The 27,756-nt window shown below is 36.3% G+C and overlaps 1 protein-coding gene across 2 annotated transcripts; it reads left to right on the top strand.

Annotated features, from left to right (window-relative positions):
- Positions 1-2,492: 2,492 nt before the first annotated feature.
- Positions 2,493-26,461, top strand: LMAN1 (lectin, mannose binding 1). Of its 2 annotated transcripts, XM_079108686.1 has the most exons (14): positions 2,493-2,758; positions 6,233-6,387; positions 6,473-6,580; positions 7,319-7,380; positions 8,565-8,664; positions 12,562-12,685; positions 14,042-14,100; positions 14,544-14,676; positions 15,933-16,126; positions 16,253-16,323; positions 21,489-21,642; positions 22,795-22,916; positions 23,196-23,258; positions 24,560-26,461. In XM_079108686.1, the coding sequence occupies exons 1-13, from the start codon at positions 2,521-2,523 to the stop codon at positions 23,230-23,232; spliced, it is 1,557 nt and encodes a 518-aa protein (XP_078964812.1). In that variant the 5' UTR covers positions 2,493-2,520; the 3' UTR covers positions 23,233-23,258; positions 24,560-26,461. The 2 variants fall into 2 exon arrangements, with proteins under 2 accessions (XP_078964812.1, XP_078964813.1); XM_079108687.1 differs by having other exon boundaries at positions 21,489-21,639; positions 23,196-26,461.
- Positions 26,462-27,756: the final 1,295 nt, after the last annotated feature.

Raw genomic sequence — 27,756 nt, 5'->3', positions numbered from 1 at the left:
GGAGTTCACCAGGTACAGGCACTGAATTCTCTCTAAAATAGATGACATCACTACTGTTATTCCTCTCCATTGTACAGAAGAGGAAACTGAGTTTTTAAAAGATTCAATGCCAAGACACACATTGGGACAGCCAGGATTCACCTCAGCCAGTCAACTCCAGAGCTTCTGTGCATTATCACTGATTTATAATTGGTGACAATTTTGAGAAGAGCTCAAAGTGGTCAAGAGGCTATTTTAGGGAAAGTATATATGTGGTTTGAGAAAGCTGTTTCTCATAAATGGGGGGGGGGAGGGCAAAAGCTTCTATGTCAAATGAAAACACCAGGTTAATTTCATTTTAAATGAGCAAATGCATGTTTATCACCTCCATAGTAGCACTCAATTCCTGTGGACCATGTTAACAGGATTGCAGGCATCACAAAACCTGGAAGCACTGGCTTAGATGAGTAAGGGTTTTATCTCAGAAAATACATGTGTGGAGACAGGGGTCCTGACCTGTTAGAGGAGCTCCAGGGTTTCTTTGGCCTCCTACACCATTGTTCTTTGTGGTCTCAGGATGACGGGTCAATCTCTAGGCACTGCATACACGTATCATGAAGGTCCAAGGAGAAACAGAAAAAGGGAAAGCCTTTACCCAGTGAGATCTGCCTATTTGGCAGGAGGCTCCCTCCAGGCATTTCAATCTACCTGCTATGAAAGGCTCAGCAGGCTGAGGAAGACTATGTAGTTGGACACGCTGCCATTCAGAACAGGGACAGAGGGAGGAAGGGTTTATGGTAGCTATCCAGCAATATCCATCCAGGCTATTGTGATCTCTACTGAGTGTTCACCTGAGGAAACAGGAAGTGGACAGTGGGATAAGGTGGACGGGGAGAGATAAGACAGGACAATGCCTGGTTTAAAGTTACTTCCTTTGTCAGGTCCTTGTTCCTCTTTCCTTTCTGCTGCCCAAGCTCCTGTCTTGCTCCAGGCACTAATCATCTCTCACCTAGGTGTTTTCTCCCAACCTCTTCTTTTTCTCCTTTAACATATTATAGATTCTTCTCATGTTTGGGGGCATTATCCAAACTCCTTAAACTAATATGATGACCTCCTGGAATCTGACCCATTCTACCCATCCATATTTTCTCCTAGTTCTCCGTTGCAGGAATTGCAGGCTTGGATCAAATCAGCCTTCTCATTGTTCCCTGAACAGAAACTCTGCTTCCCTGCCACCAAGTTCAGGATATTGCCAGTGCTGAGAAAGCCTGGTCCACCCTTCTAAAAACTTCCCTTCAATAAACAATTTCTCCCTGCACCTAGAAAAACATATCAAACCAGAGTTTTTAAATTTCCCAGTTCTGTAGTTTCAGGAGTGTCAAACAATCTATACAGATGTTAAATCTGTGTTACTGCTGGTGGTTTATACTTCCATTTAACTTACATCTGGAGACCAGCAGGTGAGAAATTTTAAATTTATAGTCAGTGTGAAGATTTTATTTCAGCACTAAAAAGAACTTAAATAGTAATGGGCCATGAGTCTGGAGATGGCAAGGTCAGTGAAAACGAAGTTAAAATAATCTGGGCATGCAGTTCTTGGAGTTCGTGTTGTGTTCATAGCCCACAAAAGGAGAGCTAATGAAATAAAGATCTATGTGTATAAAGGGCACACATCATACTGCTGTTTCTCAGATTTTAAAAAATTCGTCATAAAGCAAAAAAAACTCTGGATGACCATGAATATTTTGACAATACACCCCCAAAGACGATTCTCCTTTAAAGTGCAGAATTTATTTGTTGAGACAAAGCCCAATCCAATCTCAAAGCGTCTCTACTGACGCTTCCGTTCACCGCACAAAATCCCGCTTACCAAAACTGAACAAAACTCAGCTTCATCTGAATGCAGTGTTGCCATGGTTTCAAAAAATTGGAAAGCCCTTGGAATTAATTTTTGCGAAGTGAAGGTTGACTGACAGATTCATAGAAATCCCTGGATTCAACCAACTAAAGGATCCCAGGGCTCTTTTGAACTGTTCTCAGTAGGCTGGGACTATTAGCATTCAAGACCATCAGCATTCATTCAAGTACGCCTTGTTTCTGGGAAGTTCACAAAGTGGAATCCAGCCACCGAATAATCGTGTCACCTCAAAAACGAACTTTAATTCCAGTACTTGTTTATCATAGGCTGAGGCCACAAGTTGCCCTTAGAAAGTCTAAGCGCAGGCGGAAGCCTCCTGCAGGTAGGCATCCTTCAGCTCCGCCCGCACCCGCTGAGACTTGCAGGGAAAATTGGAATCCGCTTCCCCAGAGCGCAGAGCAAGCGGACCTCACCGCGTCCAGACCCCGCCCATTCCCCAGGCCCCGCCCCGCGGCCCCGCCCACTGATGCTCCGGGCCCGGTGGCCGTCCGGATAGGGGTGGCCGGGGGCGGAGCTCACCCCTTGCCCTCCAAGGCTCCGCCAATCAGCAAGCGCCCTGTTGGCCAGCCGCAGCTTCCCGCGCCCCTCCCTCTCCCGCCGGCCTCCGCGTCCCAGAATCCAAGATGGCGGGATCCAGGCTAAGGGGTCCCCAGGCCAGAGCCTTGCCACTTTTCTGCGCCCTGCTGCTGTCACTCAGTCGCTTCGTCCGGGGCGACGGCGTGGGAAGCGACCCCGCGGTCGCCGGTGCTGCGGACACCGCGGCCGCGCTGCCACATCGCCGTTTCGAGTACAAATACAGCTTCAAGGGACCGCACCTGGTGCAGAGCGATGGGACCGTGCCCTTCTGGGCCCACGCGGGGAGTAAGCCCGGGAAAGGGGCGGGAGGCCCGGGTCCCCTCTCCGCCTTCCGCCTCCTCCTTCGCCTCTCCGCAGATACCCTGGTGTGGTGAGGGTCCCTTTCCAGCAGCTGCACACCGTATGCGCTTGGTGGGGAACCTCTCTGCAACCCCTCCAGGTTCCTCTGGCCTGCAAGTTCCCCCGCCTGCCTCCTAGAGTCTTCTCACCGTTCTGCCCACTCTCATCCACCTCATGACTTCTTTGATTTCGTCGGTACTTTCCGTTTGATCTCGAGGTGTTTTGTTACTTCCTTCCACTTCCCAGCCCTCAAACTCGCTTTTAGGTGTCACGTTACACCCTGCCGCCACGTCTCTAGGGGATACGCTCCCCACCCCCATCCATCCCAACCTGAGACCTGTTTCATCAGCCTCCTTTTTTCTCCGGTGTTTTAGCAGTGGTTAATGCTCAGGTTTGTACTCAATGCCCTTTGAAGGCTCCAGAGATTACATAGATTAGTTTTAGAGTAATTTTTTTAGTTTTTGCATGTCAGAAGACATTATTAAGCTGTTAGACCTACTCCTTAAAGTTCCTTCTCTTTCTGACTTTGGTGTGGTCTTTGATCTTTGCATCATGTAACTTTATAGTCACACTCATGCTTGTATTTAGAATTTTTTAATTGATTATTTCTGAACCTGGCCAAGAATAGCATTGTATCTTCTTTTTTATTCACACTGTTTATTCTCTTATCAGTAAGAGAGTCTTGTTAGAGCATTGATGTTTGTGAAAGAAAACATATCTGCACTTTCTAGTGCTGATGTGTCACTGCTGACTAAGGAATCAGTCCTAGCACTTGGCATGTCATAACCTCTGTTCAGTGACCAACAGATACACCCTTTGAAACAAGTGGCCAGTGCCTTTTGATGACATGAGAAACTCTGGCAATTTGAATTCCATCTTTATGTGTGAGTAAGCAATCATTTATATTAGACTTGTATATATCCTTCTAGGTTGCCCAATGCTTGAAACAAAATTTCATTTCTAGAAAGTAATTACTAAATAGAAAGCATACTTTTGGGAAGAGCCATTACCTTTAAATTAATATGTAATTATAAGGTATAAATTTCAATTTGATTTAATGACCAAGTCATCAAGTGTTTGAAGCAGAGTGCAATTATGTTGTTAACTCAACAGTCATATATTATGAGCCCACTGGGCAAAGGGATAATGGTGGGCACTTGTAATCAAGATAATATCATTGTTAATATACAAAGGTGATGCAAATGATACTAAATACAAGGTTTTGGATCTTTTGCTTTCAGTTTTTTGGGGAGGAGGGAAATGATGATTAATTTTTCAATAGTGCTGATGGATTTGTTCATACTTTTTCACTTTTGCACCTCTCCATTTTCTACTTTCTTTTCCTTCTCTCTCAGATCCACAAATTAGGAATGTAAACAACTATTCAAATTAGTTACCTTGATTTTCTTTACAGAGCCACAACCAACTAATCTGGTGTGATGCAGAAATTTGGGATAATGTACTTTAATGCATTTAAGTTGTATGTCTAGACTACATTTGAAATAAAGAGAGTAGTATTTTAACCATGACCTAATCTGTATACTAACTCTGGGAATCACGGGAATGGATCCCCCTTGCTTTCATCACTACTCTAATTTTTATAGTCTTTCTGTTCTCTTGATGCCATTGTTCATTTTCCCCCCATTTTCATTTGGCCCTGTGATCCATTATGTAAAACAAAAAGTAGAGAGATTTTAGGATCTAATTTAAACACAGCCCTTTACATTCAACCCCAAATTAAGATAAACTCTATCGTGTTTGTCTTTCTTAGTTCTAATGTCCTTTTGTACTGTTGGTACACATGGGTCCATAGGGCAAAAAAAAAAAAAAAAATGATAACCATTTGTAACTCTTTATAGCTCTCAAAGCTCTTTTCACCTTCATTCTCCTGTTCCATTCTTAGTAGGTAAGAGAGGTGTTATCTGTTTTACATATGGAAAAACTGATACTCAGAAAGGTTCATGTTCTTGGAAAAGGTTACATAGCTGGTGTCTGTAGAATGGAACTCAAATGTCGGTCTTCTGATTCTTTGTTCAGTATTCTATCCAGTGCTTTCCTCTCAACTACTGAGTATTTGAAAATGATGATGATAAATTGAGTGATCATACTGAAGTATCTCAACTTTTCTGTCAGTTTTTCCTACATGTAAAGCGATAGTATAGTTTCATTCCCCAGTATAAATATCAGAATGGTTTAATATCTGAGAGGTTATGCAGAATTTTTTAAATTTTAGACCTAATTATGCTTTAATAATTATCTAATTCAAGAATAGGAGGATTGAAATACAAATATACCTCATTTTATTGCACTTTGCATATATTGTTTTTTACAAATCAAGGATATGTGACAGCCTTATTTCCAGCAAGTCTGTTGGCTCCATTTTTCCAACAGCTTAGATGATCATTAGCTTTTTTTAACAGTGTGACTTTTTAATTAAGGTATGTACATTTTGTTAGGCATAATGCTCTCGTACATCTAATAGACTAGAGTATACTGTCAACATAACTTTTATATGCACTGGGAAACAAAAAAATATATTAAAACTGCTTTATTGCAGTAATTTGGAACCAAACCAGCAGTATCTCCAAGGTATGCCTGTATGCACACTTTTATAACCCCTCGTGTACCTCTGAGGTTGTTAGAGATTAAATAATTTACCTAAGATTAACTTGCTAGTTAGTGGTATAGTTGGGACTTCAGCTCAGTCTGGAAGTGTAAACCACTACTTTGGGGATCACCATTTTCTCTGAGAATCTGCCAAAGCTGAAGAATTGCTTATTACTGAATTGAAATTTAGTTGGCTTTCTCCCTAGAAAAATGTTTATATGCAGAGTATTTTGCATATAACTTTTGGGGTGTTTGTGGAAGTGATCAAGCTCAGCCCCTTCATTTTACAGGTGAACATATGTTGAACCCAAGAGAGTAAGAGAATTTATTTGTTCAAAGTCCCAGCTGAACTGAGACTAGGAACAAGTCTCTTGATTCCTAGTGGTATGTTCTTTTCAAAATGTTTAAACTTTTTAACATTTGTAAACCAGTAAATATGTTGCAGAATATTTTTAATAATGTGCACATTTTTTAGGTATTTTAAAAATATTATGAGAATCAAATAGGTAGTTTGTTTTTTAAGTAATAATCTCCTTCCTCTTGCTCCTTGCTCGTGGAATATTTAATGTATTGTAGGTTTATTTTATTTTATTTTTATTTTTGCAGAGATTCTTCACTGTTCAAAAGATAAAAGAGGCATTAACCCTAAAGTTTCAAAGTTGAAACTGTTAATGTGTAGTTTTTTCTTAATAAAATTATTGTACAGGTTACTAAGTTAAAACTTGATTTTCATATATGTAGCAGTTTGATGATGATGTGTTGAATTTTATCTAATTATAACTTAAAGCTTTTCTTTCCTTATTTCTGCTGTAGATGCTATTGCAAGTTCAGATCAAATTCGAATTGCACCATCTTTAAAAAGCCAAAGAGGGTCAGTATGGACAAAGACAAAAGCAGCCTTTGAGAACTGGGAAGTGGAGGTGACGTTTCGAGTGACTGGAAGAGGTCGAATTGGAGCTGATGGCTTAGTATGATCATTTCTGATACTTAGAAAATGAACATAAATGTATATTGCACTAACCTCTAATGGGTCCCTGTTTTATGTACTTTTAGGCAGTTTGGTATACAGAAAATCAAGGTTTGGAGGGCCCTGTGTTTGGATCAGCTGATATGTGGAATGGCGTTGGAATATTTTTTGATTCTTTTGACAATGATGGAAAGGTATATTTATTTTAAAAACAGTTACCTACTTCATTATATCTGCTGTCAAAGTTAGGCTATGAGAAATATAGCTTATTTGACACTTTCATGCTTATAATTGTGGCGAACTCAGCAGGTGATATTTTAAATATGGTAATTAGTCTTTAATTTAGCACCTGAGAATTTAGCAACTGACAGCTAAACAGACACAATTTTTCAAATACTAGTTTGAGGTCATTTGGAGCCTTTAGAACTTTTCAATGACTCCCTTCCCCACCACTCCTGTAATGTCTTAATAATTTATGATGGGTAAGCCTGAGACATTAAATGTAGGCAGGAAACCAGTTGTGTTTAGAAGAGTCTTAAAAGTTTGCTCTCATGACAGTGTTCATGTGCATGACTTATTGTAGCTCACATAATATCTTTTCATAGCAATCATTCTTTGATCAGACCAGTTTTTCTGAGGATCTGTCCTAAAATAGTTGAGAACAAAATGTACTTAGATATTATAAACATTAACTTGTATTTCAGCAGCAGCTTTAAGATTGATGACATTCTCTCTAACTGATTTTTTTCTTCTCTGACTTTCAATGATAACTATTAGCAATTCAAAGAGCTATAATAATTCCTTGAATGACAAAGCCATATTATTTTAAAATTCTGAGTCCTAGAATTTTGGAGAGAGACCTCATAGTATAAGAATGATCTAGAATTTTTTGATTGAGTTCTTTAAAACAAATGCATTCTTTTTATTTTTAGAAAAATAATCCTGCTATAGTAATTGTAGGCAACAATGGACAAATCCATTATGACCATCAAAAGTAAGTGTATGATCTTTACAGTGTTTCTCATGTTAGCTTCTATTCAGGAATTGCATGAAAAATATTGTTTCATCTTCTGAACACTTTGCAATAAAGATTATTCTTTTTCTTACCATGTCATTTTGTAACTTAGTGAAAGGGTCTTATTTAATTTTGGCTGTGTCCTAACCCATTAAGTTGCAAGTTTTCACATCTGAATATCTTAATGAAATTGACACAGGTACATTAAGATAGGTTGGAATCATAATCAAGAGCTTATATATATTATATTGAGATTATTATAATTATATTAATATGGTTATAGTTATTACATAATTATATTACATATATATTATTTTAGTGCTTGTAGGCGTTCTACATTTGGAACCACAGGACAAAATGGGTTAAAATTGTTTCTATGAATCACATCATATTTTAAACTTAAAAATGTATGTTTATTTAACCTAAAGTTATATAATACTTTTGAAGGTTTATAGGATGTCCCTTTCACTAGTCATAGTTTTTCATCTTTATTTGTTTCAAACTAAAATTGAGCCCTGACTAAACTAATGAGTACACAACTTAAGCCACTTTATTCATTATAAATATTGCTTTATTCGTTGTAAATATTGTGGGTTACAAAGGATCTAAGTGTTCATTATATTTATAATGTATGTGAACTAGGCATGTACATTTTATATTTTCACATTTGTTGTATAGGAATTAGCTCTTAGCTAATCAGTGAACTGTAAGAAAAATTACTTATCCTTTCTATAGTTTACTGTTTCCAGTCTTGGTGATTTTCATCCCTGGTAGTTCATCACAACTCCCTCTGGAGCTATTTAAAGTAGAGGTGCCTGGGCCCTCTCCTTTTTAGTCTGCTTTAGTTGATTTCTGGTGGAGTCTTTGGATCAGCATTTTTAAAATCTCCACAAGGAATTTGGCTTTTGCCTTAAAGTAGAGGTCTTCTGTCCAAGCTTCATGCATAATGGTGTATCTCTCCTTTCTATCAGTACCTATGTTAATTGGTTCCGATGTCACTCAAAGTTCTGGTAGGAAAAAATGTGTGCCACCTTTGTGTCCTCTAAATAAATTGAAGTAAATATCCTAAGATTTTGTCATAACTTGATGTTTTAATCTTCCTGAATTTTTAAATACTGAAAGGCTTTCTAAGTTTCTTTATTTTCCTTTCTCTCCCACTCTAGTGATGGTGCCAATCAAGCCTTGGCAAGTTGCCAGAGGGACTTCCGTAATAAACCCTATCCTGTTCGGGCAAAGATTATATATTACCAGAAAACTTTGACAGTAAGTAGTAGTAATCAAAGGAACAGTATTCTAGTATGACTTTTCTTGTTGAGTTCTCTTTGAATTGATTGAAATGAAATGCACTTAAATGTGGTTATTGTTTATGTGTCCATCAGCATTACTCTAAGAGAACAGACATGTGACTTCAGAGCCTGGTATATGTGGGCGTATATTTTAAGAACTTGCCAGTAGGTTTTCATTTGGTCAATAGGTGTTTAAGCACCTTGCTCTATGGGACATGTTATGTATATGTGTCAATCTTTAGGAAGTAGGAGTAAGACAAAAGTCATTCCCCCCCAGAGAGCTTATATAGTCCAATGGTGGAAACACATGCAGCATTACCATGCAGTGTAACAAAGGCTGTCACAGCTACCTTTGAGGAATCTTTGGAATGAAATTCTGTAATTCTGATGTGGGAGCTTCTCAGAGTTAAGCTACACTTTAAAGCAGGAACAGGAAGTTTGGGGGTAGGGTATGCATGTGTGTATGTGTTTTCTAGGCACAGAAAGCAGGCATAGGGCCTTGAGAGAAACTGAAATATTTGAAAGAGTTTGGTATGACCTGCAGATAGAAGAGACCTGGGGGAGTAAGTTTGAAAGTTTGGCAGTTTGTGCCTTGCAAGGATGTCCTGTAGTTTTTCCTGTAAAGAACTTTGAAGGAAGTTCAGTTTTAAGCAGAAAGTGAAATGGTCAGTTTATAATTCTGAAAGGTGACTTAGGTCCTAGTGTTCTTATTTGTGAAAGGAGCAAAGGATAAGCCAATTCTGACTCCTTGACTCTTAAAAGTACCAGGCCTTGTGCTTTGAACTTCATGTGCAGTTTTTCAAACAGCCCTGTGGCATAGGCATCTCCACTTTGAATATGGGAAAAATGAATATAGGAGATTTTAAATAACTTCAGTATTGTCGTATTTTCGTACTAAATAACTGTCAGAACTGTGATGTGAATCCAACTCCATCTTAACCGCAAGACCCCACTTATGGTCTGCACTAAGGTGGTGGCAAAGGGAAGGTAGAGGAGAGATGAGGAGCAGGGGGAGACTGGAGAACTGACTTAGTACAATTTGCCAGGGGTTGAGGTATGAATAGAATTGTAGAGTCAAAGATAGTTCTTGAATTTCTGCCCAATTGAACAATAGTTGGTACCATTTCCTAGCAAAGTATCAGCTCCTTTGTTTGTGTTTGGGAAAAATGGAAATGAAAGGGTTCATAATTAGTGTAGTTGTAGATAAATTGTATTTAGGGTAAAATGTAGGTGACTGTATCTGACTGGCAGTTTTAATAACTCAGATCACTAATGCATTATAAACTTTGTTTTTTAAAGATGTCATCAATACCTGTTATAATACTTAAAAGTAAAAAATATCTTTTGTGAATTTTTCCTTCTCCTAAATCATGAACCAGCCTTAAACTCCTATGTATGAAAATCTGAAAAAAGGTAGCTCTTTGGAGAAAAAGAAATTGCAGGTATGTGGGATCAAACCCAGGGTTTCATGGATGCTAGGCAAGTGCTCTACCATTGAGCCACACTCTCAGTCCTTGGAAAACCGTATTGGCTTGATCTTGAATTCCAAGCTGTTAAGAGATCTCACCATACTAGATGTGTCCAGGGTATTATGATGGACTTAGGTTTCACTGTAATTCCTTTTCATTCTGTACAGTTTCATTAGGGTTATTACTAAGTCACACTTACCTTCATATGAACAAAGCCCAGACAGCAGCTACTCACATGATGAGTAGATGCTCACTTAAAATCACAGGGAGGGGCTGGGTTTAGCTCAGTGGTAGAGTGCTTGCCTAGCATGTGTGAGGCACTAGGTTCGATCCTCAACACCACATAAAAATAAATAAAATAAAGGTATGTGTCCATCTACAAATTAAAAATATTTTTTTAAAAAGATCACAGGGAGGCTGCTTGCATGATTCTACACAGTGAGGGGCCCACCAGCAGTTCCTGCAGAATGTACTACTCCCCAGAAAGTTTCCTAGTCAGATGAGATTGGGCATTGCTGTATGTATTAGCATATTTAAAATTACCTCATAAAGAGAGGATAAATAAAGAAACCTTTAATAAGCCTCACATTCTCCAGACTTACTTGGCCCTGGAATTCTTTGTTGCCTAATATCTAGGAATGACTGTAGGGCTGGTGTTGGAAGCATCCATGCTGCCAGACGTATTGTACACACTGGACTCCTACATGCAGCTTACTGGGTCTAGCCTTGAACATTTGCTCAGCCTCTTGTTCCTTCCAGTGATGTTCTCTCCTGTGTACAGACCCGTACTCAGCTTTGAACATGCTGCCTCAGATCCCTTTTCTATCAGATTTCCCAAACATTTACTTATAATGATATATTTCCCCTAAACTCTTCAAGTGATTTTTTTCTTGAGTGCTTTTTTGACTTTTGATGAAATGTGCTGTCTTAAATTGCTAGTTAACTCCTTATGTTGTATATCTTTCCTTACCAATATGATTATAACCTCGGGCATGCATTATAGCCTATAATGCCCAAAATCGCTAATGTTGTGCCCATGTGAAGTACTCAAGAAATGTTTAAGTTAGTATTTGCACCTCAGCTTGTTCCAGTTGTTCTTACATTGGAGGGAAAAGAAGATGTTGCAAGTAAGAAGTGTGTGTTCCTGGCATTTATTATAAACACATAGTGTGTGGACTTTTCAATCACAGTTCTGACGTTCCTCCTGACTTACAGTACAATCTGTTGTACAGATTTAAAAAAATTAAATGAGACAATAAAGACCAGTAGTAAATTATATAAATTGAAATAGGATTATTTCTCTCTCTTTTTTTTTTTTCCCTTGTCCTGGGGACCGAACCCGGGGCCTTGTGTTTGTGAGTCAAGCACTTTACCAACTGAGCTATATCCTCAACTCTGAAATAGGATAATTTCTAATCAAAGGAACAAATATTAATATTAGTTAACTATAGCAGGTAATCTTTAAAAATTAGATTTAACTAGTTTTTAGTTCATATCACATATTTCTATCTTACATTATATAGAGGTTAACCTTTCTTGTTGATGGGTATTTTATTCTTTTGCTGAAAATTTAGACAGAGTTCTGTGACATTTCACCTGTGTGATTTAACCTCAACTGTCTGTGACTCTACAAGTAGTGATACAGGTGCCCTTGGTCCATGCCATGGACCTACTCCTTTTGTGGCCACTCCAATTTCAGCAGCTGTCTTTTGGAGAGGGACTGGTGATGGGGTTGTTAGGAATGAAAGGTATTGAAGAGGTGAAACCACAGAGTGGCTAGGGGATGGGAAGAGTGTGCCTGTGTGTGCTGGATCCGTATGCTTCTTAGAACTCCAGGTCCTCTTAGAAAGTCAGGGTTGTTACTTCAAATGTCCATCCTGCAGAGAAGAGACGTAGGTGTCCTTTTAGTATTTTCTTTTCTGCCTTTTATGTCAGTGTGACTTCTGTTGCTTTTGCTGTTTCTGCTAACTGTGACAGCCCAATTACTTCACTTGCATAATAAAGAGAAGCTCACCACTTGTTGAAGCAATCTATTTAATTCTCTACAAGATGTAATTAAAATTGTATACTTAACCTATTGTTTTAGCTCTGTCACTGGGATTTCAGAATAAATCTGATCTCTTGTCTGTATAAATGATTCAAAGAGAATGCTTTTTTCAAGAGAAAGAGCACATTTCATTTTAGAAAGATTTGAATGGAAAGTTATCAGAATTTTCACATTTTAACCATTTGACACAGTAAATAAAAAAACAAATGAAACATCTTATTGTATGATACTACTAAGTGAGATTATTTAAAATCACCCTTTATAACAATGGAAAGAAGCAAAATTGAACAAATTGACTAACTGAAGTTCATTTTCGAATGTCCATTGTAAAAGCTATAGCTATGGTATGTCTTTCTAGGTAATGATCAATAATGGCTTCACACCAAATAGAAATGATTATGAATTTTGCGCCAAAGTAGAAAATATGGTGATCCCCCCACAAGGGCATTTTGGAATATCTGCTGCAACAGGAGGTCTTGCAGGTAAAACGTGCTAGCTTTTTAATATTGAAAGTTAGTGAATTGAGTTTTATTGGTGATAATATATTTTGGAGATTTGTAAACTTGTTTACATTTAACATTTTAAGACTATTTCAACCCTTCCCATAGTCTGTGCCAGTCTTTTGCTCTGTTGAGACAGCTCTCATTGTTCTTTAGGTATACAGTTGGCTGGGGATGCATACAAATATGCAACTTACAACATTGATTTGGATAATTTTATAGCAAAGGAAACATATTAAATTTGAGGCTATAAAAGGTTAATTGTCAAATGTTTTAGTACCCTGAGTGTTGCGATATCCTATATAAATGAATTTGGCAATCTGAAGAAATTTTATTTGGGGATTTAACTTTAAACCAGGATGCAATGATCATTTTTTTCCACATGTGGTAATAAATGAAGTTATTCCACATTAATACAATTTTGTGTTTATATAGTACATTGTAGTTTTAAATACTTTTCAAATATATGGATTGTTCTCTACAACCCAGGGAGGGAGGAAAGAGAGATCACGTTTTTCTTATTTTTAGATGAATCTGCCAAATCTGAGGTGAAAGGTTCTAAAGATCACCTGGCCAGTAATGGTCAGCCCATGGAGGTCTGATCCCTACCCTTTTTAGGCCACAGGATCTCCCTTCAAGTTTCTTAGTGTACAGGGAAGTACCACAGTTTTCTGTATCGAATGTGCCTGTGTCTCGATCTCCATGCATGGTAGAAAGCGTGAAGACTGCTGCACACTGGAGAACATTGTTCTTACTCTGTGGAAGTAACTAGCCAGGACAGCCTGCCGAGTCTCTGCTGTCAGTTCAAACAGCTCGAAATCAATTTAATTTTATGTGATTTTAGATAAAATACAAAGTTTTTTGTGGCTTCCACATGAGTAAACATGAAAGGCAAAAACAGCACAAGTCATGAAGATGAAGAAGACTCAGAAACATTTAGGTATAGGAAATAGGTGAACAGGATTTTGTCTCATTTAATGGGACATTATGCATGCAGGAAACCTGTGGGAAAATGAGAGGATCTCAGTGCCAGGACTGCAAGTTTGAACTTATTTTTACCTTTGATTTGTTTGTTTACTCCTTATCAGATGTTTATTAAGCATTTGTTATATGATAAGCACTGTTAAATGCTCTGATTTAATGTTTAAGAAAGTGAATTTGGTTTATTTCTAATGTACATCTTTCAGATGAATTTTTGTAAGGTCACAGAGAACCATTGCCTTTATCAAATTACATCTTATTTATCATTATTTTTAAAGCAATAAGTATGAAATTCATAACTATAAAAATAATCTATTATGGAATTTTTTCAGACTTTTTTTTTTTTTAATTTTGTAGATGACCACGATGTTCTTTCTTTTCTGACTTTTCAATTGACTGAGCCTGGAAAGGAGCCAGTAAGTACATACATTTGTTTTTCAAAAAGTGTATTTTCAATTTTCAATAGTTATGCCTCATGGCTGAAAATTTGGAAGACTGACCTAGGTTTTGTTATTTCTGTTCCTTACTGCTGTATAATCATGTACAAGTTACTGAACCTCTCTAGGGTATAATATTTTCATTGGCAGAACAGATGTTTGTCCTGGCCACCTCATGATGTAAGAATTAAAAGAGACAGTATACTTAGATCAAGTAGTCAGTAAATGGTAGTGGTTATTATTATTTTTGTAGTTAGTATTAGTGGCAAGAGTAAAGTTTTTATTCCATAAAAAGTAATAACCATTTTATGTTAACCTTTCATCTGGTGGTAGAATAGTTAACATGAGAAAAAGAACATATATTGAAATGTCTCACTGGTTCTCTGATCTTTTTTATGATCTATTCTTAAACTCCATTAAAGCCTACACCAGATAAAGAAATTTCAGAAAAAGAAAAAGAAAAGTATCAGGAAGAATTTGAGCACTTTCAACAAGAATTGGACAAAAAAAAAGAGGAATTCCAAAAGGATCACCCTGACCTTCAGGGGCAGCCTGGTGAGTGGTGGCAGAGCTGATGTCGATGATGGCTCTAAATTGGATGCTCTATTCCATGTGTTTTCTGTCTCACCCCTCCTCACTGGACGAGCAAGCTCTAAGTAATTTCTGGAAACAATTTATGAGCAACTCTTCAGTCCTCTAGAGTTGAAAGACCTTTAAAGTGAGAGCTTAGCTTAGTAAAGTGTCAGTAAAGAGTGCCACGGTTATGTGGATGAACCCTACACCACTAGAGTGGGAGCTCCAAGGGGCAGGGATTTCACTGAACTGTGTTCACAGCTGTGTTCTCTAAACCTAAAAAAGTAATCCAGAACATTGCTGCTCAAGTAGCTGAGGCTCAGTAGGTATTTGCTAAATGAAATCATCCAACGTTTATGACTCTCCTTTTAGTGGTACCTTTTTAGCATAGAGGTAATACTTGAAAACTATCAAAACTATTGTGAGAATAATGTGAAGTGATATCTAACCTACTTCTGTCCTTACTCCTAACAGAATTAGAGACTTGAATAGTTCAGTATTTTAAGATGCCAGTCTAAGCCAATGTAACTAAGATCTTACTATAATAATGTCAAAAGTATGATATTAAGACTAGTTTTTATTACCTGGGTTTTCCCTGTGAGCATAAATAATCACCACTGTACTTAATAAAACCTGTGGCTAACATTTAACACTGTAGTGTAATGATCAACAGGGTCATCCAGACTTGATGAAGATAAAAATTAAGCATGAACACCTTTCTTTTCTTGAATTTGTTTCAAACATGACATGGGATTTATGAGCATATCCTGAAGCCAGTTGTAGTTAAGTATATGAAGAGTGTGGTTTGGTGAATTTTGAAAGATGTTTCCACCTACTTGACCATCATCGAAAGTATTTTTTCACTTTAGAAAGTTCCCTGGTGCCTCCTTCATATCAAAATTCCTCTCCACAGAACCCATCACTATTTTGATTTCTGTTACCTAGATTAATTCTGCCTATTCAAAGAGACAGAATCATACCGTATATATGAAAGAAAAATTACTTTTAAATGAAAAATTTAAACTGAATTTATAAGTGTTCAGCTACTTGAAACAGCAAAAACAAATAGTAAGAGCCATGATTAAATTAATTATTTACACATTTTCTGTTTGGAAGATTATACCACTGTTTTGGGAATGTTTTAATTTTGGTGTCTGTTTACCCTTTGGTCAGTTACAGTATGTCAATAATCACCTACATATAGGTAATTCTAATTTTAATTCATAATTACTTTGTAGCGGATGAAATATTTGAGAGTGTAGGAGATCGTGAGCTAAGACAAATCTTTGAAGGACAAAATCGTATTCATCTTGAAATCAAGCAGCTGAACCGACAATTAGATATGATTCTTGATGAACAGAGAAGATACGTCTCTTCCCTGACAGAGGAAATCTCTAAGAGAGGATCAGGGATTCCAGGGCAGCATGGGCAGGTGAGCTTTTTGGAACATGCAAATATGCCTTATTTTGCCTCTGTTGGAGTAGAGTAGAAAAGAAGTGCCCTGTCCCCCTATAGAATGAGGATTATTGAGCTGGCTGGTTATCTTTTATTCCTCCAGATCACTCAACAAGAATTGGATACTGTTGTGAAAACTCAGCATGAGATTCTGAGACAAGTAAATGAAATGAAGTAAGTGCATCAAAGTCGTGTTCCAGTGCTGTGCGGTGTCTTTATCCTAATGAAGGGTATTCATGCATGCATGGTGTTATTATAAGGTTCACTCATGAGGAATCATGTTCTAGATTAATTTTATAAATAGGGGACTATAAACATAGGAACTTTTAATATTTAGAAACTGTAAACATCTGAGTTTTTAATTTTTTTAACCTGGAAAAAAAATCTTCAGCATCTTTAAAAAAGCAAATAGATTTGTCATAGTTACTTAACAAAACCAGGTGTGTGCTTATATTTAGAAAATATAAAAAGAATATGGAGTGTGACATATAACAATTCTATGAGAAATACCAGGGAGTGAACGTGTGTAGCATGTAGAACTGTAATATAAATCAGTTGGATGCAGACATTTCTTTCATTGTTTTTGATGGCATGGGGACATTTTCAAGGAAATAACGTGTGACAGCCTCTTTTTCATTCTCATTTAGTACCCTAAGAGAGATTAGACAACGAGAGGAGAGTGGAAACACTGTGTCCTTGGAGTGTTGAGTGGTAAATTTCTGATGAGAATGATTCACTTTTGCAGACAAGTAACATTTCTCAATGCCTCGAGCAGAGAAAGCAAGCCAAAATTTCACATTTCCATAAGCTAAGACTTTAGAGCACCATCCCCATCAGTAGTATAACCCTTGACAAAAAAGAATGTCAATGTGTGTCATTTTGGATTGGAAAATTAAATTGGATTAAACAGAGGGTCATGTTCCTGATATCTAAAGATGAAAACCACTCAATTATAAATGAAAGCTTGCATTTCTTCAATGCTGTTCTTTGGCACTTAAATTTTTTTTCAAATTGTGAACTCAGGCTTTCCAAAAGAATAGTTGAACTATTCAGATAGTTTAGATAAATGAATAGAGTTCTTTTGAAAATGAACTTAATCATATAACATAACATTTGAATTTTTTTATTTCAATCTGTTTTAGACTTCAAATACTGCAAAAATAGTACAGAAAATTTTCATGTCTTTTACACTTCTTTCCCTAATGTTGACATCTTATATAACCACAGTATAATTGTCATAACCAGGAACTTAACATTGTTAAAATATAATCGACTAAACTAATGACTTATTCAGACCCCCCTCCCACCCCAGTGAAAGATAGATAGATAGATAGATAGATAGATAGATAGATAGATAGATAGATAGATAGATAGATCTCCTCCTCCTCTTCCTCCTCCTCCTCCTCTTCCTCCTCCCCCCATGGAAGTATTACTTCCTCTTACATCCCTGCTCTCTCTCCTTATTCCTGTCTCCCCTTATTTCCAGCCTTTTCTCAATATCCCTTTTGATAAGCAATTGCATTAGTTTCTGGTTTGTTCTTCCTATTTTTCTTTTGCATATGAGTATTTTCTTAAATCTTCATACTCTAGAAACCCTTGTGCTTGGTTTGTTTCACTTTGCAGTAGTAATAGAGCACCTTAAAATTCAAGTAGTGGTTAGGAATTTCTTAGGATATTTGGTACTCCTTGCAAACCCCCACTTACTAGTGGAGAACACATGTCATGCATGCAGTAAATAAATGTAAAAACTGAACTCAAATTTCTGAATTAGTCCTGTAGAGCTTTTTCCTCAGAATTAGATTCAGGAAAAATGCAAAGAGATAGGAAATGTTTGTCTTCTATGGAAAGGAAGATTTGCGTCTTTATGGATTCTCATGTTTTCATAAAGTCATAAATAATTTTTTTCTGCAGAGATCTTATCATGTAGTTCAGCCCCCTTGCTGTAGCATTGAACCTTTTCCCACTTCTCCATCTCAAAACTTTTTCCTTTCATGATTTCTAGCACTTGGTCACTCTTGGTGTTCTTTGACCTCTCTGCTTCCATTAGTTTTCTTCACTTGTTTATCTTCCTTCCAACATCTCTTAAAAGATGTTTTCTCTAGGATTCTATCCTCTTTTCACTTGATCTATTCCCTAAACTAAGTAAGCCCCCGTCTACCATAGTTGTACCTTATAGACTCCTCCTCACTCTCTAATACTCTGCTCTAGGTGTCCAGGTAAGTTAAACACATCTTTATTTGCAGCGCTCTAATAGTTTCTAAGACATTGCTCAACAAGACTTGATCTCAGCAGGGCAGGAATTACATTTTTCTCACACAGTTTATTTCCCCCAAAAATTGCCTGACTCATAACATGTACCAAATAAATGTTAGCAGAATCACAGGCAAAATAATGAATGATCAAATGAGAGGACATTAAGAGACTCAGTCTTTGTATATTAAAAAGACATTTCTATGTTAGCAAGTTCATGCTTCTGGGAAGCAATATTCCTACATGCAGTTATGTGAGAAATTTATATTACTTGGGAGGTTTTAGCCTTGGTAAGTATTTCACGTATATTAAAATGTAATCCTTAATTGGTATTTCAGTGGAAACTCTTAGACTCACATGAATATTCTTGAGCACATGTTCTATTGAAAGATATTTTAATCAATATATGACATTGATTCAGAAAGCAGTTGAGATATTTTGTAGCTAGTTTTAAAGTCTTCATTGCTTCTTCAAGTCAAATACAGTTTTTTAAAACTTATCTGACATAAATGCTATTTCTCATTAATTCTAAGATTTGAGTATATCTCTTTTTGCTTTCTTCTAGTAAAGCTCTTCTTTTTAAACTAAATTTTATCCCAGGGAAATAAGTGGAATAACTTTCTATTTATTCATCCAAATTGAACCATAATTGCAGGCACTGATAGGAAATTAGAGACATAAAACTCATTCTCAGGGGAATTATGCTGATCCGTCAATGCAGATCCAAAGTAGGAAAGTCTCCATTTGGGAGAGTTGACTGTGTTTGTTAGGGAAGGATCCAGGGGAGAATGGAAAGGTAGCCTTTGATCTGGGCTTTACCTTAGATCTCAGATAGGATGGAGGGATCTTGACCAAAAAGAGCATCACAAAGAGGCTTAAAGGGAAAGAATATTTTTCAATGAATGACTAGAGCCAAGACGGATAAAAAGGAGTAGTGAGAGATCGAGTGTGAGTAATAAATAGCAGACAGATTATGGAGACCCTTGAGTGTTAGACTTTTTGTGGCCATTTTCAAACATAAACAGAAGTAGACTATAAGTACAGTGAATGTCAGCGTACTCATTAGTCGGCTTCATCAGTTGCCATTGTATTTTATTTACCTCACAAAAAAATCTCCAGACTTGAAGATGATTCATAATGTAAGTATTAATAACATGGACAGTTTGACATTAATAGAGCTTTTTAAGTACTCCCAGGTAAAATCACTTGATATTTTCAGGTAAATTTATTTGCTTATTAATAAAAAGCCCATTGTATTTTTGCCATTTTAAAAGAAAAATGTAATTTCTTACTATCATACTTACAGATTCATATTCAAAGGGCACACTCAGTGGTGGAACTCCTTATTTTACATCTGAATAGTGGAATCACATCTTGCATAAAATTATATTCTGAAGTCATTATGTAAGATAAAATGTTGCATAAGGTCAGAATTACCCTTCAAATGATACCACATTGGAGAATATCACACTATCTCAGCATACCAACCAGTTTTTCCTCATATTTGGAACAGATAGATGCTTCTTTGGCTGGCTTCTGGTTGAAGCACTAGTTTGTATAGGGGCCATCTGGTAGAACTGCAAGGAGAAATACAACAATTGGATTTATGTTTGGGGTTACAAGGTACCCTAATATTCTAAGATTTGCCGGAAATATTCACAGAACTCAGAAAAGCTGTTATACTCATTGTTATAGTTTATTGTAACAAAAAGATATTAAGCAAAATCAGCAAAGAAAAAAGGTGCCTAGAGTCGAATCCAGAAGAAAGCCCACTCGAGCTCCTGGTTGTCCTCTACCAGTGTTCTCAAAGATGGTACTGATGGTCCCCAACTTCAGTTTTTCGATTTTACCATTGTGCCAAAGTGATACACATACAGTAGAAACTGTGCTTCAAATTTTCAAGTTTGATCTTTTCCCAGGCTAACAGTGTGTGGTATGATACTCACTTGCAATGCATCTAACCACAGACCCCTGTCAGCCTGTAGTCATGAGGGTAAACAGCCAGTACTCTAGTATGCTGGCTTGCTCAGCTACAGGGTGCTGTTGCTTAGTTGTACTAAATGTACTTTTGACTTACGATATTTTCATGTTTTTTGTTTTTTGTTTTTCTTTTGCGGTGCTGGGGGTTGAACCTGGAGCCTTGTGCTTGCAAGACAAGCACTCTACCAACTGAGCTATATCCCCAGCCCATTATTTTCATTTTACAATTTTAGACTATAACTTCCCATAAGTCAAGGATCGTCTATACTTAATTCTCTCAACAGTAATGTATGACAGACAGCATGTGCCAAGTGCTGCCATCCAGGGAAGCTCACCCAAGCCTTGACATCTAGGATTTTTATTAGCACTCAGTCATAATAAGATAGACGACCCATGTGACTGACCATAAACACTCTGTCATCAGTTCCCCTAAGACTCTAGGCAAACAAAGACAGACACTCTCATAAATCTCATAAACTGGCCAGGCCCAGTGCCCCAGAAAGATATTCTCATTGGCTAGCATATTCTAGGTGCTTACAGGAGGTGACCTGGTCATGGGCAGTCCTGAAAAACTTTGGAATGCACAGGATTTGGAGAGTTGGGTCTGCTTAATCCTTTGCTGTAAAACACTGAAAACACTGGAAAGATTTCTTATAACTTTACTAAGAGTAATATCTGCTATACTATTCAATATGCACTTACGTTGCTGTTTTGTTTTGTTTTAAGAATTTAACCTTTATTTTATTTATTTGTTTTTATGTGGTGCTGAGAATTGAACCCAGTGCCTCACACATGGTAGGCAAGCACTCCACCACTGAGCCACAACCCCAGCCACATTGCTGTTTTTAACACAAATTATTTGGTAGTATTCTCTATGTAGTTATTTTTAGGTGACCTTTAGTAAAGGATAAAGCCATAATGTTAAGTTGTTGTTTTATAAATCATTTTCTAATTTTGAAGACACTTCAAAGTTTTAAAATACTTTCTTTGCCTTTTTTTGCGTGTGTGACCTAATTATTAAGCTTATAAAAGTATAACCATTTGAAATCTGACTGAAAAAAATCAATCATCTTTTAGATTTCATTGTATAAAGAGATTTTCTGTTTCAGGAATTCCATGAGTGAAACTGTCCGACTGGTCAGTGGGATACAGCACCCCAGTTCTGCAGGAGGAGTCTATGAGACAACTCAGCACTTCATGGACATCAAGGAGCACCTGCACATAGTGAAGAGGGACATAGATAACTTAGTGCAGCGAAATGTGGTAACTTTGTTTCTTCTTCTGAAAAGGAAGGATTCATGGTCCACTTTTATTCTACTGAAAATATTTTAACATTAGTGCTAACACTTTTCTTTCTTTCTTTCTTCCTTTTTTCTTTTTGTGGTACTGGGGCTCTACCACTGAGCTAAATCCCTCACCCATATTTAATTTTATTTTGAGACAGGTCTCACTAAGTTGTTGAGGCTGGCCTTCAACCTGTGTTCCTCCTGTCTCAGCCTCCTTAGTGACTGGGATTAGAGGCATGAACCACCATGCCCAGCTTCCTAATGTTCATTTTTAATGCACAGGGTAGAATTAGTCCGAGTCTTCCAAATTTCTGCATATTTTGCTTTCCTTGTTTAAGGTGAATGAACAGTTTCCATAGCAGTTTTATATGTAGGACATATATTATCATTCAATGAAAATATTTTCTGATTCTCATTTTAATATCTTCTCTGGTCCATGACCAAGGCCAAGTTGATGCTATGGGTAATACATGTGCTTGATAAATGTTACATTTTCAAGAACAATTAATCTTAGAAGCCATTATATCTAAATACCTTGATGAAATCTTTGCCCCTAATATTTAACTAGTTCTTCCAAATAGAAGGAATACTTATGGAAATAGGAAGATAAATGTTGTTCAGAACAATAGTGAATCATGTTGAATGCTGTGAGATTGGAGAGAATGAGGCCATTATGTTTGTAGAGTGGTTTTTTGGCAGGGTATCTGTGCAATTTATTTTCTGAACTGAAACACTTTTGAAAGTGAAGGTTGTACTATTAGTAGTCACACCAGGGCAGCAAGTGTGCACTGAAAGTGTCCAGGAGAATTATGGTTTGTATTACTTCTCGTCTCTAAAACCTTCAAAATCATCATCATCCTTAGCGAAGACAGGAGCCAGGAGGCGGTGAGTTAGTGACTGAATAGTGACAAGGTGGAACTTTGTCAACTATTCTCAAAAAATTTTCTTTTTTAAATTAAAAACAAAAAGGAACAGTTGAAGTGATAAAAGATAGTTCTAAGGATGAATTAGTAAAAATATTAATAAAAATACTTTCCATAATAAACTATGAGTTTTATAAAATTTCATATATGCCTTTTTCTAAACTACTAATTTGACTGATTATAATAGAAAGTTCTTTGCCTTATAGCCATCCAATGAAAAACCAAAATGCCCAGAACTACCACCATTTCCATCATGTTTATCTACGATCCACTTCGTCATATTTGTAGTTGTACAGACACTGCTATTCATTGGTTACATCATGTATAGGTGAGTCTTGGTAAAATTTGATATAATAATTTTCTGTCTGTTTAATTTGAAATACTATATGAAGTTATATATGCCCATAATGCAACTTTCAGATACAAAGCAGATCTTTCTAGTCTATTTCAGTTCACATTTAGAGTATATAATATATACATATATAGAATACGTGCTTCTCTTAATGTATTTTATATTTCATAAGCATTGATAATTTAAGCAATCCTGTTTCTTTCCAAAGTTAAGTGAGTAGAACTTCTTTCCATTTTTCTTTCTCTTTTTTTATAGGACTCAACAAGAAGCAGCTGCCAAAAAATTCTTTTGACCACCATTTTCATGTGTGTACATCATGTATGTATGTACAAAATGTCTTTTCAAGGGACTTTTAAGTATTTAAATTACTTCATAGTCTAAATTATTAAATTTTATATAAAATAAAACATTGCTTAAACATTGATTTTTTTTTTTCAGTAAGAATAAACCTTAAAGACAACCACATGTAAATTTGTTCATAGTATAAATCTGCTGAAATTTTAGTGAATTTCTGGTTAGTAGAATGTAGCCACTGAAAAAAATATTGACAAGAGGATAAATAATAGAAAAAAATATATAAATAATAGAAAAAGGATATGAGTGTTACCCACTAAGTCTCTAATATGGGAGAGGTTTATTTTATTTAACATAAACACACTTGGCCTCTTGCCTCCCAAAATATGGGGTCTAAGTCACAGTTCCCCATTGTATTATGTCACCAGAGTCTTAGAGATTAGAATCTCCTCATCTAAGACTGGGCCCTGCAGTTCTTTAATCTTAATACAGCTCCCTCTGGAATCAAAGAATGTTTTGTCTCAAAGCTTTATGATATGGATAATAGGGTTCAGAATGTTTAATGAAATGGTTTTTCCCTCTGATTATCAATACTATATCTCACTTTTAAAGGAAATTTTAGGGGAAAATTAAGAGCTGCTTTTGGCCTAAAAAGTCATTTAGATGAAAACATTCCTCTGATAATGGTTTTTAATGGCTATTTTGCCTGGTAATGTATTCATTTCATGATGGCTCATATTCTTGAGTGTCTTCTTTCATTATTATAAAAAAATAATTTTTTGTATTTATATTTTTAATTTAAGGAATTTATTTCTTTCATTTTGTCCAACATTATTCAGCTCAGATTGCACGTTTTTAGGATATTTTGAGTTCACAAAACCTACCACTACACTGGTTTACATTACTCTAAGTAATCCAGAGTTTGTTACTTCTTGTGTACTCTTAAATTAAGGAGACTTGAATTAGAAGCAAATTTTTAAGATTTTTGAGGGCAAAAATTGAAAAATAGAGCAAATACTTCTGATTTCTTCCTTCTAATGCCAGAACTAAAGACGATGTAAAGCACTTGTTAGGAAACTTAACCATGAAATGTTAGACTAGAAGGAGATTTTATGGTCTTTGTACATAGTTCTAGATATTAGAGAAACTATCTGTAAATGACATTTTATAAATGCAGATTTAGTTTTTGTTTTCGCAGCTGATGTAGACTTATTTTTGCTCTCTTCAAAATACTCTTTTACATAAAGTGTTTTGATTCTCTTTTCTTTACCATAAGGGTCTAGAGTAATACTCTTTTATAAAATAGTATTATTGAATTCTTCCAGGCCTTCCCAAGATGCCTCTCAAATGTCATTTACAGATTGGGCTAATGACCTAAAATCTCTATAAAGACTTCATGAAGAACTCTGCAGCATAGCAATACCTAAGTAGCACTGTGTGCGAGCAGTCTTGCATTGCTTCTTGTGTGTTCCTGGAACATGGAAAGAGAATAACTAACGATGACTCCCTCTACTTCAGTCACTTCAACGTTGAAAACGCTCCTCTCCCATTTTTCTTTTTGTGTTACTATTTTGAAATTCATGTTTCAGAGACATCATCACAGAATTTACTCATATTCCATGGAAAAAAATTAATTACCTTCAAAAGAATATGTTGTAGACTATGAAACTTGGGAAATCCTCTTGAGATAAAGGCTGCCAAGTCCAGTCTTTTTAAAACCTATGGTTATGTGTACCTGAACATTAAAGAAATACAGGATCCCTGTAGTATACACTTTTCAGACTAGAATTCAAGGGGAATCCTTCCGATTGTTCCTAATACAAGTGGAGATGGTTGTTGTGAAAGAGAATGAGCATGATTTTTTTTTTTTATTAATTTAACTTGCTTGAAAATCAGTAAAGTAGTTCATGCAGGATATTTATCTTATTATTTGAAGTTTGTTTTCCTCAAAATCATTGAGTAGCTCATTTCTGAACAAAATGTTTCAGTCTGTGGAAAAATCAATCACTGCCAGAATTCTTTCATTTCTGTACTATTATGTATATATAATTGAAGTTAGTCACTTCTCTCACACCAGCAAGTATTTTACAGGTGCCTTGGATTAAAACAAAATTTATTTAAAATTTTTAATGTAAGTCATTGTGTTTATGATGCCACTTTTAAAAAGAAAATGCCGTTACATATTGGCTGATACCCTTATTTAATATAGTTATTTGTGTTCCAATTGTTTGAATGTTTTATTCAGCTTGAAACTTTACCATGAAGTCCCAGTACCCAATGTTTTGTTGTGTATTAAAGGCATATCATTGTTTCTTAAAAGTATGGTCTGTGGACCATCTGGGTCATGGAGTGCTTGTTTAAAATACAGATTTCAGGGCCCCATTCCAAGACACCTGAATTAAAACTCAGGGGTGGGGCTTCAGAGTATCAGTGTTCAACAAGCACCTCAGATGATTCTGAGCACACTAATGGTTGAGAACCACTAAGATGGGGAGTGAAAAAATTGGTCTTTTGTTGGCTTAAACCTGAGCTGAGAGCATAATATAATATTTTTACTATCAATGAATTTATTAGCAAATGTGCATCAATTCTTTTATACTTAAAATTTACTTAACGTTCCTTTTGCTAAAACTCTTGGTTCTTTAGTGACTACAAACTAAATCCACGCTGTTGCTTTTAGCTCTTGGTACTTTGGTGGTGGCTTATGTTCAGATTGTGGTCAAGCCAAGGAAACTCCCATCTTGAAGTCTGCCTGCAAGGTCTTTGCTTTCTTGTTGTGATTGTACTGATGTTTCATCTCAGACAACTGTACTTTCTGATAACATGGGGAAAACAGAAATTACTTGAATAAGGGATTGCCTGCCCTGCCACTTTGTAGGGATACAGTCTTTGTAAAGAACATACAGCAGTTGTGAATATTAAGATGTGATTATCTTTCCCTGTCCATGTACTTGTCAAAGGGAGGTAGTGAACAAATTATTATGTTGGGGATTTTTTATTTATAAGATCTAGTGTAAAATCAGCTCTTGCAACTTTTTAGATCAGTGTGTTGCCTGTTTAATATATTTCTTTTATGATATTACTTAAAAGTTTAAAAGAGTTTTCTATCCACTGTCAATTTCAATTGGATAACATTTTGTCAAGTTTTTTTTCTGATTGTTATTTGATGCTAGCTGGAATTTTAAAAATGACATTGACCTTATTCAAATAAAGAAATATTTTAGTAATTTGCTATTTTCTTCATTGATCTCAGATAATAAGTAGATTTCATTTTGCAAATAGGCTCTGATCTGCAGTAGAACTTCTTTATCTGTCATCCGCCCTTTGCCTTAGGTGACCTGCCTCCTGTGAATCAACACATGGAAGGAAAACTGGAAAAAGTAGAAACTACAATTGTTAAAATTTACTCTTGCTGGTAATGAAAAGGACATATTAAAATAATGTATTTGATGTTTTCACCTCTGTAACCAAATGTTGGCAAAAGTATAGTTAAGCTGGAACTCTTAGTAATTATTAGTTACTCAATTTAAAAAAAAAAAATTTTTTTCCCAAATACCATTTAGCCTAAGTAAACTGGGTTTGAGTCTTGGCTCTGCCACTTACTAGAGGTGGTTTTCAGTGTCATCGTAAGACTTAGCTTACATGGTCGTTAGCATTGTAAAAGAGTCTTTGTAAAGAGATTTCAAAAAGTAGCATACTAAGCTAATAAACCCCTCTTCTATAAACATAAAGAAATGCGGGGCAAAAGATTTAAATACATAGATGAGTTTGAAAGAAATCAGAACTTAAAGATTGATAAGGGAGCTGGACAGGGGCAAGGGCAGCAGAAACTAAACTACATAAACCCTAATACTATGATTGAGAATATGTTCAATTGGGGCTTTACGCACCTGACTCTGGGCCTGGAAAACTCATTAGGTTTGAGCTGAGATACCAGTAGAGTTAGGACCCTGGAATACTGATAGATACCAGTAGGGTTAGGACCTTCAGTGAAAGTGAGCTTACAGAAACTCTTATACCCTGATGACAAGAGAAAACATAACAATCTTCTCTCCTTGGGATTCTGGATAGGGAGCAAAATTCTCTGTAAGAAAATAAAGACCTAGCCTCATGCTTTATGCCATTATAGCATCCAAATGACCTGCATGGTGTGGAATTTTCCAAGCCAAAGCTAAATTAGTTCTGGTCTGGTAAATTCCAGGAGGAGGCAAAACAAAAGCACTCTTCAGCAATAATTCCACAACAAAAGCATATCGGACAACCACAGAACATCTAGTCCTACTGAAATGAGCTCTAAAAATTATATGCCAAACAAGAAAAGTGTGAAAGAAATAGTAAATAGAAAACCTGGCACCTCGAAGGATCTGGGGTAATAGAACAGTAACAAAGAAAACTAATATGTACACTGTAAATGACTTTAAAAGACTGAGGAGTTTAAGAATAGAAATTATAAGGAAGGAATGAATACTGAAAAATAAAAAGTCCCAAAGAACCACCCAGATAACTTAAAATATGGGCAGAG

This window comes from Sciurus vulgaris (genome assembly GCF_902686455.1).
Source record: "Sciurus vulgaris genome assembly, chromosome: 13".
Classification (NCBI taxonomy): domain Eukaryota; kingdom Metazoa; phylum Chordata; class Mammalia; order Rodentia; family Sciuridae; genus Sciurus; species Sciurus vulgaris.
This window is presented reverse-complemented; position numbering and strand designations above follow the sequence as displayed.